Source organism: Grus americana, chromosome 3 (assembly GCF_028858705.1).
Source record: "Grus americana isolate bGruAme1 chromosome 3, bGruAme1.mat, whole genome shotgun sequence".
Classification (NCBI taxonomy): Eukaryota; Metazoa; Chordata; class Aves; order Gruiformes; family Gruidae; genus Grus; species Grus americana.
Window position 1 is genome coordinate 85,736,891 of NC_072854.1, and position 13,808 is coordinate 85,750,698.

The 13,808-nt window shown below is 41.0% G+C and overlaps 1 protein-coding gene across 4 annotated transcripts; it reads right to left on the minus strand.

Annotated features, from left to right (window-relative positions):
• Nucleotides 1–35: 35 nt before the first annotated feature.
• On the minus strand, nt 36–13,794 carry LOC129205079 (uncharacterized). Of its 4 annotated transcripts, XM_054822113.1 has the most exons (4): nt 13,730–13,794; nt 3,696–3,792; nt 3,447–3,620; nt 36–1,384 (listed from the first exon to the last, which is right to left on the minus strand). In XM_054822113.1, the coding sequence occupies exon 4, from the start codon at nt 1,342–1,344 to the stop codon at nt 385–387; it is 960 nt and encodes a 319-aa protein (XP_054678088.1). In that variant the 5' UTR covers nt 1,345–1,384; nt 3,447–3,620; nt 3,696–3,792; nt 13,730–13,794; the 3' UTR covers nt 36–384. The 4 variants fall into 4 exon arrangements, with proteins under 4 accessions (XP_054678088.1, XP_054678086.1, XP_054678087.1 ...); XM_054822111.1 differs by lacking the exons at nt 3,696–3,792; nt 13,730–13,794 and adding an exon at nt 8,960–10,247; XM_054822112.1 differs by lacking the exons at nt 3,696–3,792; nt 13,730–13,794 and adding an exon at nt 3,621–3,639 and having other exon boundaries at nt 3,447–3,518.
• Between the last annotated feature and the right edge of the window lie 14 nt (nt 13,795–13,808).

A 13,808-nucleotide genomic window follows, 5' to 3' on the forward strand; every position in this document is an offset into this window, starting at 1 on the left:
AACAGATAATCTGTTAAGGCACTGCACAGAATTCATTAGAAGAAGAATAGTTGTTTATTGTGTGCTAGAGAACAGAGGATGCTACTGGAAAGAAATTAAGCACAGAAAAGCATACCAGGCAAGTGATACTTCCAAATACACCCACTCATCTTCAAGCAGTCTTTTCGATGCTGGATCTAGTACAAAGCTGTGTGTTAACAGACCTGTTTGTATTAGCTGTGGACTTTCTGTGTGTCGATGTCTCTGTATTCCTTTGCAGGTTAGTTTCTTTCCACCAGCATCCACAATTATATTGCAGGTTTAAATGTTCCAGCTGTATCAGTTGTTCTGTTGTTCCAGATCACTGCTGTATCATGGAAAGGCATCTTAACAAGACAGCCTCTTTCAGCATGGCAGAAATTCGTGGTTGTACTGGCTGCAGTAGTTAGTTTGCCAGAATTTCATTACAGCCCTTGCCAGTGCTTTACAAAATCTGGGACGTTCTTCAGCTGCCCTCACCCACTGGGGTAGCTCAAGCTGAATGGCATCAACGGTGCCGGAACTACGGGAACCATAAGTCTTTGTTATGTATCCACCACTATAATAGCTCCCATTATTTGGGCTAGGATTGGATGGAGAAGGCACACAAACATAACTGTTATTTTGTTCTTCGATATATTTACCCAAACTCCTGTTCCCTGCAACTAAAGTCTCAGAAGACACGTTGACTAGCTGACTGGCCAGGTGGCTAATTGAGGAACATGATGCAGAAAAGATGCCTGAGTTAAGGGAAGTTTTTGAAAGTGTGTAACCTAGTTCTATCCACCGTTCAGGATGTGCTTGTCCATGGATATCCAGAATCAGGCCCCCCGTCATCTGCGATTTTGCAGTGGTCAAAAATCCCATGTACTCCTCCCAGGCATGTTCTGCTTGGGGAATTCCAAAGGAGGCTTCTTCCTTTCCCCTGTTAGCATCCATCTTGAACCTCTGCAGGTGGTTTATAATGATATGGGGGAAGAAGCCATTAGTAATTTTGTTGATTTCTTCAGCAAGAGCCTGAGCAACCTCAATAGTATACCTGTCTTGGTTGGTAGACACTTTGCATTTCTTATGATTTTGAATACCTCCAAGAGGACACTCATGAGAGAAAATACAAGAGGATGTCTTTGCATCCCAACAGCCAGCCTCTCGATCAGGGATGTCTTGGGGTTCCATTGACCCACCGTGTGGGACAGAGAGAATCAGGTTCATGTTGCCCACTTGATACTCTGTGAAATTATTATGACCAGATATAACCTCTTTGGTGCCAGTGGCTTTCAAAAGCAAATATAAAATGGAAAAGAGGAACAGATGCATATTCTTCATTTGCTGCTGGAAGACTCGGCAATATGGTATATATCAGTGCCTACATAAAAGCAAAAGACAGATTTTAGATTACTTAGAGCTGGGAACACATGAGAGACTGTTCAGCTGCTGCTGGAATAATTAGTTACTGATTAACCTATTTTAATTTTATTCCACTTAGCACAAAGAAGAAGAGCGCTTATATGAGAAACAAAAATGAACAGGGCACTTAGTGCAGCTAGGTGTAACTGAGGCAGTGTTTCCAAAAAAGAGGATTCTCCCAGAATAACAGGGCAAGGGAAATGGTAGGTTTCTGGGCCTCCTTCATTTCCCCAGAAAGTACAAATGATATTTGATCATCCTATCTGATCCCAGAGAATCACTAGATCCCAGCAAAATATTTGAAATATTTTTTTTTCCACCGAAGCATCCCTTTTTTTCACCTCTGAAATGTAAGATAATTCTAACAAAATTTGATAGAACACCTGTATCTCATTGACCTGTGTGAAATATCTTTCCATTAGCCACATGGTCAGAGAAACAGAGGCTACATCAGCTCAGACCAGCACTGGGCTTGCCACTGAGAAAAATTGAGTGCCACCAAGCTCTGTCTCTGGCTATGCTTGCTCCAGGCTGTTAATTTGATAGCATTAGAGATAGGTACAAGTGAGTGCATTAAGGAGTGACTCTATTCTCTTGAGTTTTCAAGTCTCCATTCTCTTCAAGAGAGCTAAAGATATTTTTAAGTCCTCACTAACTCTGCCATTTTTTGGAAAGCTGGAATTCAGCAAGATGCTGACAGTGCTTTCTGGTTTGAAGGCATTACATCTGTAGAAAGATCAGAGATTTGAGTGTAATGGTGTTGTATGTAAATAGATGCATTTGCAGATGAGGCAGGCTGCCCTGTTGTCTGTCCTGCCCCTATAATTATGTCACCTGCAGAATGCAGAGGATAAGAGGACCAAAGGAGAGAGTAAGAAAGAAGATCTGCAAGAATCTGTCCACAACACATAGCCTGAGAGCAGCCAGTAATACTGAGAGGGCAGGGTGTACTATGGAAGCACCCTTCCATCAGCTGCCTACTCTAAGAAAAGGAGAGTGCAATTTCACCCAAATCATGCAGCAAAATAGTCTTTTCCTGCTATGAGGGAATCCTGCTGGCTTTTTAGAGACAACCTCTACTGCCCACTAAGCTGATCCACACTAAGAAGCCTGTACACAAAAAGCAAACATCTGTTGTCCTCTCTTCTTTCTGGGCTGAAAGTCCCATAAAACTCTGAGCTAGAATCACATCCCTGAGAGTCTAATCTACAGTTATCCTGCAGAGCATGATTGACAGCTTTTTTAGTTTCTTTTTAACCTTTCAGTTAAAATGTCCTTTAACTTGAGCTACTGGCTTAAAATAAGCTTTTATCCAAGTCCTTGTATAGTTCATGCTTCCCTAGATTTCCCTGAGACAGACCTTTACCTGCTAGTTCACTCTTTGCATTACCAGAAATGTTGAGGAAAGGAATATTTTCAAGCATTATTCAAAATCCCTTTTCTCGGAAAAACAGACTGCACATGTGGAGTGTGTAAGTCTAGAACTAGCTTAGCTCAGGTGCAGTGGGGCCCAGCACCAAGTGAAATAAATCAACAGCTCCCAGGTGCTGCTCACCTGCCTCTGAAGGACTCGATTTCCTTTGCCTCATGCTCTCACCTTAAATACCATGACACAGCTGTGCCTTTCGCACCACATGCCAAACTGTTTGCTGTCATCTGCGGTAGTTTGTCTTTTTGCAATTTCTTGTTAATGATTGAATCAAGCTGTTAACAATAGAACATGCCTTAAAGGCATATGGAGAGAGAGCTCAGTAAAATTCCCAAACTGGAAGAAAGTTGTCTGGGCACAGCTCAGGCTCTGGACAGACTTGGAGAGGGCAGATTAACTCAATGACCCCTGACTGGTTTAAAGAGTTTTCTGGACAACATACAGGGGATGCAGAGGAAAAATGTTAAGTCACAGTAAGGCAGGCTAGAACTGCTATTCTGAACTTCATCATAGCAAACCCAGCACCTTTCCAAAGGTATTCAGAGAAGCACAGAAGCACCTGCAGCTAAGAGGAATATACTAGAAAATTTACCTGTTTTCTTCAGCACAGGAGTGAGGTCCACATGCATAAGGAACAAAATAACTGTAACAGGCTCCAAGTTTTCTGTTGATCATAGGTAAACTTGCATTATTGGGAAGTTAAAAAAAAAAATCCACAATATTTTAAACTGGTAGTAATCACTGCAGGACTAGTTTGAAGATTTACCTATAAAAAAGGGAGAGAGAGTTATTCCCGCCTCCGCACCTTCGAAAGTGAAACTGAACCAACCACGGCACTTGCCTTCAGCTGGGACTTCCTCTGTCCCACAGGTCTCTAGTGGCCAGGCTGAGCTGTGCAGCTACGTGGCACAGGGGCTTCCTCTGCACCTGGATGTATCCTTTCACAATGAAGGATCACAAAAAGGGAAAAAAATACACACTGGTAGTCTAGAAGCTTAGCATGCTTTTGTTCTCTATACTGACATATATTTCTAGAGATAAAAAAACCCCTTGCCACAAGCAGCACGGCCACACCAAAGGTATGCTCAGAATAGTTAATATAATCAGTAAAGGTGGCAAAACTGGTAAGGTAGAAGGTTTTGAGGTTTAATGGCAAAAATAGGTGCCCTAATTCTGGTTCTGATTTTTGGGGCCTTCTGGGGGAAGTCTAGGAATTTTTCTAAGACTTCAGTGTAGGAAAGGTGGTAAGATACATCTGTTTGTGTGCACACTCCTCTGTGCATTTGAAGCCATCTATTATCTCTTCCTGGCTGAGAAAATCCATTCTCTCCACTCAGAATCATTCCAAGGTATGCTTGGCAGAGAAAAGGACTGAAACAACTGTAGATGGTGGACTAAAAAGACCTCTTGAGTTGAAAAATAAAGACAAAAGGACAGATCAGTAGGGTGGGGATAGAGGTGTCCTTTGGAATACAGGAAGGAGGTGAAGGATCTCAACACAAAGAATGGAGGAAATACGGTGATTTCTAATACGAAGGCATACAGGCATGAAAGAAAGGTAGAGAAAGATGGGACAGACTGCTGGGTTGGGGTTTTTTCCACAGTGAATCAACCAAGTAGAATTAAATGGAAGAGTCAAACACAATCTATGGTCTTCCATGATGCCTATTCAGTTTTGCATCCATGACCCAGCATGATACAATCTCTTTTCCTGGTGTTGTCTCTTACTTTGGTATTGATGTGCAGCAGCTCACAGCTACATGTTGCTGACTGACAGGATCCCTTTCTGCTTCTGATTATGTACCACTCCACACTATTGTTAGTAAGGAGTGAAGAACAACAGGTACCTGACTCATCGTCTATTGGCTGTGATAATTGGATGTACTGTCTGTCCTTTTCAACATTTCTTAAAGATCAAATAGGCAATGCATGGGTATATTAATCACTGTAAACTAATTCAACTGATTTCAAAAATGCACCTCTTTTCCATGTTTTCTTTCAGGTTTCTCATTGTAGAATAAATCACGGACCAGGTTCCTATTAAGCTTCTACAGATAGTTGTGCAAAATATTAAAAATAATTCTATATGATTTTGTAAATGGAAATTCCTTCTAAAAATCATTAAATCATTTACACGCACCCCCAACAAAAAAATTGTTGGGACCTTACATGCAGACACAGGGGTTAGCATTCTAGTACCTCTAGAAACACACTGAACCTGCAGGTTTTTATGAGTGTTACAGGTAATATTTCCACATGCATCTACCCACTTGTCAACATGCAGTTGCTGTAGCTGCAAACTGTTCCTGCAAATACATATAACTGGATCTTTGCATATGATCTGAGGAAAATGCTTTTTGATGATACATATGTGGTAAATTTTGAAAAAAGAAGAAACAATTGCCACTAGGCCCTGAGCTTCTTGGTCTTGCTATTACAAAAGTTTTACAAACTTCAGAGGGACCTTGCTTGAATTTGGGATTGTACTACAAATAACACTCCTCCTTGGCTTAATTCTCCTATACATCCCTACCTTAGCACTGTCAAGGGAGATTTCACAGCATTAGGGCATTATATTAATGTTGTGTCCATACACTCTTAACCACAGGAAGACATTGTTTCTTATGGGTACTCAAAATGGTTGCAATCAGTGCTAGCCGATTAGAGAAACATTTAAAGTTTCAGAGACACAGCCAGTGACTGGGTGTTACGTCTTGGCTCATACATCCTCCTACTGGCAATGTGTACAAGAAAAGTTTTCTATGAAGGTAAATAGCAATTTTAAATATAACTCTTTTATGCTTCTTCTGTATTGCAAAGACCAAGGAAGACTGCATTTTTCCCTGTTTTCAGTGTATCCATAATAGACTACAAGCTATCAAGACAAGGCACAGTAGTGGGCTTGTGTGAGGATCTGAGGCTGCTGACAAACACAGGAGTAGATTAGACTGAGATGGCTGAAGTAGTGACTGCCTCAGGCATTTGCTTTTCTGCCTTCCTACAAATTGTTGATCTCTGCAGGAGAACAAGGTGGCTGGTGAATTAGCTGCTAGTTAACAAGAACTAAAATAGGTGTGTTACATACCTCTTAGCACTCTGGAAGGCAAACTGGTTACTAAATAATTCTGGTGATCTGTACTATTGATTTTGAGCTTCCATGGCTTGTTTCATTCTGCTACGGTTGGTCATCTGCTTTAACTTCTTTGACATAATTTATGATCCCTGTTTAGACTATCTGAGTTTTGGTAAGCTACAAATTAGTAAGAAAGGAGGAACACACTCAGTATACGCTGTCAGATAAACATAGCTAATAAAGCTGAGCTTCACAATGACTTTCAATAACAGACAGCGATTAACTCTGTTAGCTAGTATCATTCTTATGCATCAGAGTGAATGTTGCTCAGCATATTTCTCATGGAACCACTTATGAATTCAGGTAATACAAATCTTTTACCAAGCCTACATCCTGTCACTAGTATCCCTCTTTATAAATGGGTAAGGCTAGTCCCTAAGTGGAAAATTTGTGAATTTTGTGGAGCCTGTGCAAAAGCAGCACACTGCTAAACATGGCAAGTTAAATGGTAACTGCAGGAGCAGACTCCCAGGTCTGTAGCTCAAAGACCTCTTTGTAGCCCTAGAGGGAGAGATGAAATGTATTACCAGAAACATCTGAAATTAGTCTTTATGATTACTGAAAATAAACTCATTAGGTGCAATATAAAAGTATGTGATTATTCCACAACCTCTTTTCTTGCCACCATTTATATCTTTTTTCCTCTGAAGAGAAAGCCATTAGGTACAGCGTAACTAGTCACAGTGCCAGCATTCCACTTGGAATCTGTTCAGGCTAATGCTTCCACCTTAAAAAAAAATTGTTACCTGGGCATGAGAACAACCTTCTCTTAATTCAGGCTATGTATGGGTTGATTAATAAGCAGGTGGAAGGACTGTCACTTATTAGACCACCCATGCTGCATCCAAGCACACCTGGGTTTCCATTAGAGATCTACAAGGCTGTTCTTTACTGGGCACAGTTTGATTTAATCACAGGTTGCAGCTGTAGACAGAAAGTACCACCAGAGGGGAAAATGCACTTATGCAACAGGCAGGTAGGGGCAGGAGAAAAGTAGTTCTGTTAGCAACAGAGTTAATGAAGCCTCATTTAGAATCAGATAATTTCCTGCCTCCCTCCCCTGATCCTCCTGGTTTCCAAATGAGGGAAACCATTTCCTTTAGTAGGGGAAAGATAGAAACAATCTACTTCCAAAATGCAGGTTTTCCAGGTCTAGCTATATTCCCTGCCCACGTGTCAACTTCACATCTAGATGAGACCAAGAGGGTGCCCCAGGCTCACCCCTTTCTGTAGCTTTCATGCAAAGGAAAGCCAGCACTGATCGTGATCTATAGGTCTGCATGCTCAGGGCAGCAAGACCCTAGGGCACGGACCAAAGGTTAAGCTCTGTACGCTATCACAAAGCAATACCAGGCACAAGCATAAATTGGGAGAGGAGGGGCTGGAGAGCAGGCCTGCAGAAAGGGATCTGCGGGTGCCAGCTGGAAGCAGGCTCAATGGGGATCGGCAGTGTGACCTGGCAGCCAAGAGGCCAAACCCCATCCTGGGGTGCATCAAACACAGTATAACCAGCCAGTCAAAAGAGATGATCATCCCGCTGTATTCAGTGCTGGTGTGGCCTCATCTTGAGTACTGTGTGCAGTGCTGGGCCCCACAATTTAAGAGGGATGTGAAGGTCCTTGAATGCATCCAGAGGAGGGCAACAAAGCTGGTGAAAGGGCTGGAAAGAATGTCCTGTGAGGAGTGGCTAAGGACCTTGGGCTTGTCTAGTTTGGAGAAAAGGAGGCTGAGGGGTGACCTCATTGCTCTCTACAGCTTCCTGAGGAGGGGACGTGGAGAGGGAGGTGCTGATTTCTTCTCCCTGGTATCCAGTGATAGGATGCATGGGAACTGCTCGAAGTCATGCCAGGGGAGGTTTAGACTGGATATTAGGAAGCATTTATTTACCAAGAGAGTGGTCAAACAATGGAACAGGCTTCCTAGAGAGGTGGTCCATGCCCCAAGCCTGTCACTTCTTAAGAGGCATTTGGACAATGCCCTTAATAACACACTTTAATTTGGTCAGGCAGTTGGACTAGATGGTCGTTATAGGTCCCCTTCCCTTCCTCTCCACATTTTCATGAATTGGACAGAGTATCTTCGAGACTTCTAGCTCGTTGTCAAATTACATGGAAATAACTCTATGGCTTCAACATTTATTGCAGGTACACATTCAGGCAAGATGTATGAGCATGTAAGTCTCCTTTCCTTAGGAGAACATGCTGAAAAAAGGCAAGACCCAAACGCATTATCTGTTAAGAAACAAGTGGAGACTGAAGTAGGAAATAGTGTGCTCCCAGCCAGGAGAGCCAGCCATGACACCCCCCTCCTCAATGTTCCTGCCCCCTCGGGTGCAGTGCCTCTGTCCTTTCTGCATCCCACTGTGTTGGAGGCCCCTGTAGACTCAGTGGGATGGGAGGAGACCCTGCATTTTTGGGTCGGAGTTGGAGGAGTCAAGAGAGGAGCCTCCTACCTGCTCCCTCCCTTCAGCCATTACTAATTTGGAAGCAGGGGCTGTAAGGAAATTCCAGAAAAAGACTGATTAGTGCTGGGGGAAAAAATCTGAAGACACCATCCTCCTGCAACATGGGTTGGAGAGCACTTTATTTATTTTCAATATCTTTCAAATGTTCTTTCAAATGCATTCTGTTTTCAATCTCACCTAATGTCCTGTAGTGAAAACTAATTGAAGCAAGCAGAAGGGATGGAGACCCAAGCAGGACATGAGCTTTCTTCTCCTTTTCTGGCAAAATGGCCAAAAGCAGAGGGGCATTAGAGACACAGATGAGAGAGCACTTTCTGGGACCACATTACTGCAATGCTATTTCTCAGTAACTAGCAACTGAAGAAGGTTGTCACTTGTCACTAAGGAGAACTCTCCAGTGCGCCTGGCACTACAGCAATTTAAACATTTTTGTTTAAATTATCCACTTTTTCAGAATTTTTCAAATATGAACAAGTGGACAGCCTTCCTCCTAGACATTGATACATACCTTTGTTTTCATGATGAACATCAGTATGAGACTGCCCATAGGTGCTCCTTATTGCTGAGAATTACTGCTTGGGCACTCAAAGCAAACTCGGAGAACTCATAGCAAAGGAGCAGATGACCAAATCAAAATGTTGGCAACACATCGTAATGGCAGAGAGCAGGTTTCCACCGGCAGTAGGATGGGAGGGGATCACACAAATTATGCCTCCACCCATTTCCACATGATTACTCGTAAGCAGCTTGTGTTTGCTATTCACTGGCAACACGTGGATTAGTGGTCCTTTGACTTCACTGGAAAAACCCAGGACACAAAGAGAAGGTCAGATGATCTTGGCACCTCCAGCCAAGCATGCTATTGACAGACATCCATTTCAAATATTACTGAGCTGGGGTTGAGCTCAATGAGCTTCACAAGGTCTTCTCTGGCAGAGCTGTGTTTCCTTCACTACTGCATTCTCATGAAGAAGCTGATGGGCACAGACCTTGCCGAGGCAGTAAGGTTTGCACCAGAAGGGAACACCGAATTGCCCTTGCAGATCTCTTCCCTAGAAAATTAATTCAAGAGCTGTGTGCACCCAGCAGTGAGCAGGTAGGAACTGTGACCAGCCTAATGAGGTTACCTGGGATTCTGATGGAGGAAATTAATATGGCTTTTCTTCTCTTCTCTTCTGTACCTGTCAGGGGCTGAAGTCTGTGAATGGCATTAGCAGTTTAACAGAATTATTTGACAAGTGAGATACTGGTCACATAAATTGTGCTCTTGGCCTGGCCTAACTGAAGCAGATGGCAGTTGCAATATTAACTAGATAATCTAGGTTTTTAATGACCTTACCAACATTATTGAGACAATATTTTCCTGATAAATGAGGAGCTTTTAAACACATTTCCTCTGCTACTAAATACAGTTTTAAGGATATCTTCCTCTAGGATTTTCTCAAGTATGTACGAGTGTGTACATGAGTTTGCTTGTGCTATTAAGGCCTGGCTTCTCAGCTAAGCTAAAAAATAGTGAAACTATGCTGTCCATAAATGGAAATTTCAATAAAAGGCAGATAAAGGGTGCAGTAAATGTAATACTGCTACCTATCAGAGAGAAATCAAATTTCTATTCTAACAAATTGATTAAATGGTCCAACTAACTGCCAGCCAGACTTTCTGAAATAGAAGTGATCAAATTCTTAAACAGTGAAGACAATATAGTAGCAATAATAAGGAATTCACTGGAATTTTGGAAAAACTAGTATAAACCAGACACCTGATCTACTAATGTCAGCAGAGCTGATACTCTGTAAGCTTCAGGAAAGTACCAGTTTTCTTTCTGTTTTAACCTACCCTGTGAAGACAATTCCAACAGTGCCAGACAATGCAGGGAAAGAAGTTTACTAAAAATCTGTAAGATGTCCTTGTCCATTGTAGTGCATAGTGAGGACAAAATTAATTTTGCGTTACCTTAGCTGTGTAAATGTTAGTTGTCTACATCAGAGCTAGTGATCCCATTTTCTCTCTGCAGTCGGTGTTGAGAAAGCAGCAGTTCTTGAGGTACTTCAGCGCACTTATCTTGGGCACCTATCTTAAATTTCCCTTAGGCATCAATAGGGCTATACTCTGTATAGCTCTTCTTTTTTATTACATGATACAAAACAATTGTAAAGGGAACAAAATGTTTCTGCTACACTTGCTATTTCCAGGTTTGTTTGTAATGTGTACTGCAAGTCACTATTATGAAACTGCCCAAGGAAATTAAAAACATACAACAGGGAATTGGCATAGTAATTTCTGGTTTTAGCAAATCCTCCAGATACAGGAGCTATGTGTGAAAGGAAAGGATTGTATATATTGTATATATTATTATAAGTCTTGTACCTAACCACAATGCGGTGCTACTTCCCAGTTTCACCTGGTATCTAAGGGAAACAAAACTGCAATACTACAGTATTCTTTAAAGGAATAATTCACCAAAAGTATTATCATCTGAATGCTTCCTACCAAGAGACATTGTTGAGCTTAAGTATCTTTAGCCAGTTTAGTCAAGATAGCTCTACTGAAACCAACAAATCCTTTGACTCATTGTGTACAACTTCTATTATTTTATGGAAGTTATGAGATGTAATGAAGCTGAGTCATAGATAATCAGGCTGAAGACATTTGTAACAAACTGAATGTTAATGCATATGATGCTAACTCTTCAGCTCCAAGGTATCCACCCTTTTAGAGTAAGGAATCAGAGGAAAACCTGAGCTGGGCAAGAATTCTGTAACTCTGGCTTCCTTCAATACATGTTCCTTGATTCCAGTGATTCTGACTCTGAGGTTCAACTTATGACTATTTTTAATGTAATCTACAGAAAATAGTTAAAAGTAGATTTAATTAAATGGCACATTTAATTAAATGGCATATTTTTGAATGGATATATGATAGTCTACCCCAATTATTATTCTTCCCATGTACACAGCAGTTTGAGGGAAAAAGAAATGTCAGAATTGATATAAGAACATATTCTTAAGAGAAGCAATTATAATCTAAACGGAATTGTAATTGCAATTGAATTTACAACTTCTGGAGCATGTCAAATATAGACAGAATCATGGAGTGAAAAAAGCATCAGTAAAGAGGAATTTTATCAGTATTTTCAGCTTTAAAACAACTTATGCTGTCACCACGGCCAAATCATTTCTATGTACTTCTCATTGCACACACAATATTCTTTAGAAGTTATAATTCAGATGTGCTCTTTTCAAAATGCATTGAATTTAAGCCTCGATGTCCACTGTCTGGAAATATTGCTTTTTCGCCCTGCTGACTGAGCCATCTGTGTAATGGAGTCACAATATCAAAAGAACTATACAGACTTCAAAATGGCAAGCAGAAAAATAAACTGTTACCTGGTAGGTAGGTAGATACATCTAGACCTGTAGCCTAGATACATTTCTCTGCAAATTTTGCATATCTTTATGTTAACTAACAAGAAAAAGAAGTTCTTCAAGGTACTCTAAAGTGAATTTATGCTAGTTATTGCATTTATGCAATATTTATTTATTCATGCTATTTATGGCATTTATGCTATTCCGTGAGGCCTGGATGGACATGTATAATCATGTTGCTCAGGAATGGAAAATTTTATACATAGAAATAAGTCATTTTCTGTTTGTAATTACAGATATACCAGATATTCAAAGTCTGTGAAATTTCAAAGTGCTACATTTTATTCCTCTTCACCACTTTTCCTCCATTCCAAGACAGTATCATGATTTCTCAAACTCTCTTCATAGACACAGACATGTCCCCTAATCAGAGAATCACAGAATTGGTTAAGGTGGAAAAGACGTTTAAGATCATCGAGTCCAACCGTTAACCTAGCACTGCCAAGTCCAACCACTAAACCATGTCCCTAAGCACCACATCTACGTGTCTTTTAAATACCTCCAGGGATGGTGACTCCACCACTTCCCTGGGCAGCCTGTTCCAGTGGTTGACATCCCTTTCGGTGAAGAAATTTTTCCTAATAACCAATCTAATCCAATCAGGATTCAATCATTTGTTTCTCCATTAAGAGCAGCTTAATAAAGCAATTAAGCATCATGCTTTCTTTTTTAATTTCAGAAAATCAGTAAATAAAAACGTCTACCCCAGTGCAGTGGTTATTTTTATTTTAGAGCATTGGCAAGATTTGTGGTCCAGCAATCTCATTACTTGCAGCTGGAAACATGCACACACTTTTGTATTTGTTCCAGTCTTATCTGAGTACTAGCTCAACAAATGAAGCAGGCAGTTAGATTTTCATAAGTGCAGAGAAAATTTGCACAATACGGTATTGCATGCACAGTATTTCTTTTGTTCTAATTCTCTCCTCATTCACTACTGAGTTGCCAGGCTGCACTTTTTCTCTTCAGCAAGATACAAAGACATATTTCCTGAGCACAAGAAACATCAGGAGTAAGATCAATGCGAGACTGTTCTAGGTTCCAGCATGTGTGTTTAAACATACTTAATGTTTATAATTCTCATGTACATTGTTGTTATGCATGTGCTGTCCCCAACTGCATGTCATGGATCCTTGGCTGTAATTGAACCGATCTGGAGCAATCGCTGTGAAGAATATTGTCAGAAAGGGATCATTCAGTATCACTGTCATCTCAGAATGACTCATTCAGAATACAGGTTACAGCAATGGTACAAAACTGATGGTTACTGTATTTAAGTTCCTTATTCCTATCTTTACTTAGACCAGCAACTTTTACTTACTGGTGTTTAGCTTCTTTATGTATAAATATTGTAAGAAACCAACAGACACAAACACATTCTCAGCCCTATGGTGGTTTCTCTGCTGGTTTTATTGTTTTTTTTTTTTTTAGTTGATAACTACCTGAAAAGCTTTTCTATATACCAGGGTACCAGACAGCAAGGATAAGCAGAAAGGACTGAAAATAAATGCTAAATACTATGACAACACAATCTTTCCTGGATGTTGACGATAATTTTCTTCACTAGCAACTTAGCGGCGATAGCACATTGCATTAGTTAGTATTGCCAACGCTAAGCGTTCAAACACACGCCAGCCCCCCCCAACATAAGGAAGCAATTTTTTCCCAATTTTTTGACACTTTACTGAGAGACAGCAGAACTGAATTTGGCGCAGGATGTGCTGACTCAATGCTGCAGCACTGAACCTATGGCAGAGGTTTTAGTATTTTAGTATTTTTGCATTTTAGTATTTTTGCAGATGCTTGAATTAGCAGCACTTCCTCAGCTAGCAGCAAATTTCACGGTTTACCGTTTAACGCCACGTTCCCCTCAGGACCTCTCTCCCCAGCAAACAGACAGACCGGGCCGCGCCCCAACGGCCTCCTCGC

Coding starts and splice junctions, on each gene's coding strand:
- LOC129205079 (XM_054822113.1), bottom strand. CDS start 1,344: ATGAAGAATATGCATCTGTTCCTCTTTTCCATTTTATATTTGCTTTTG.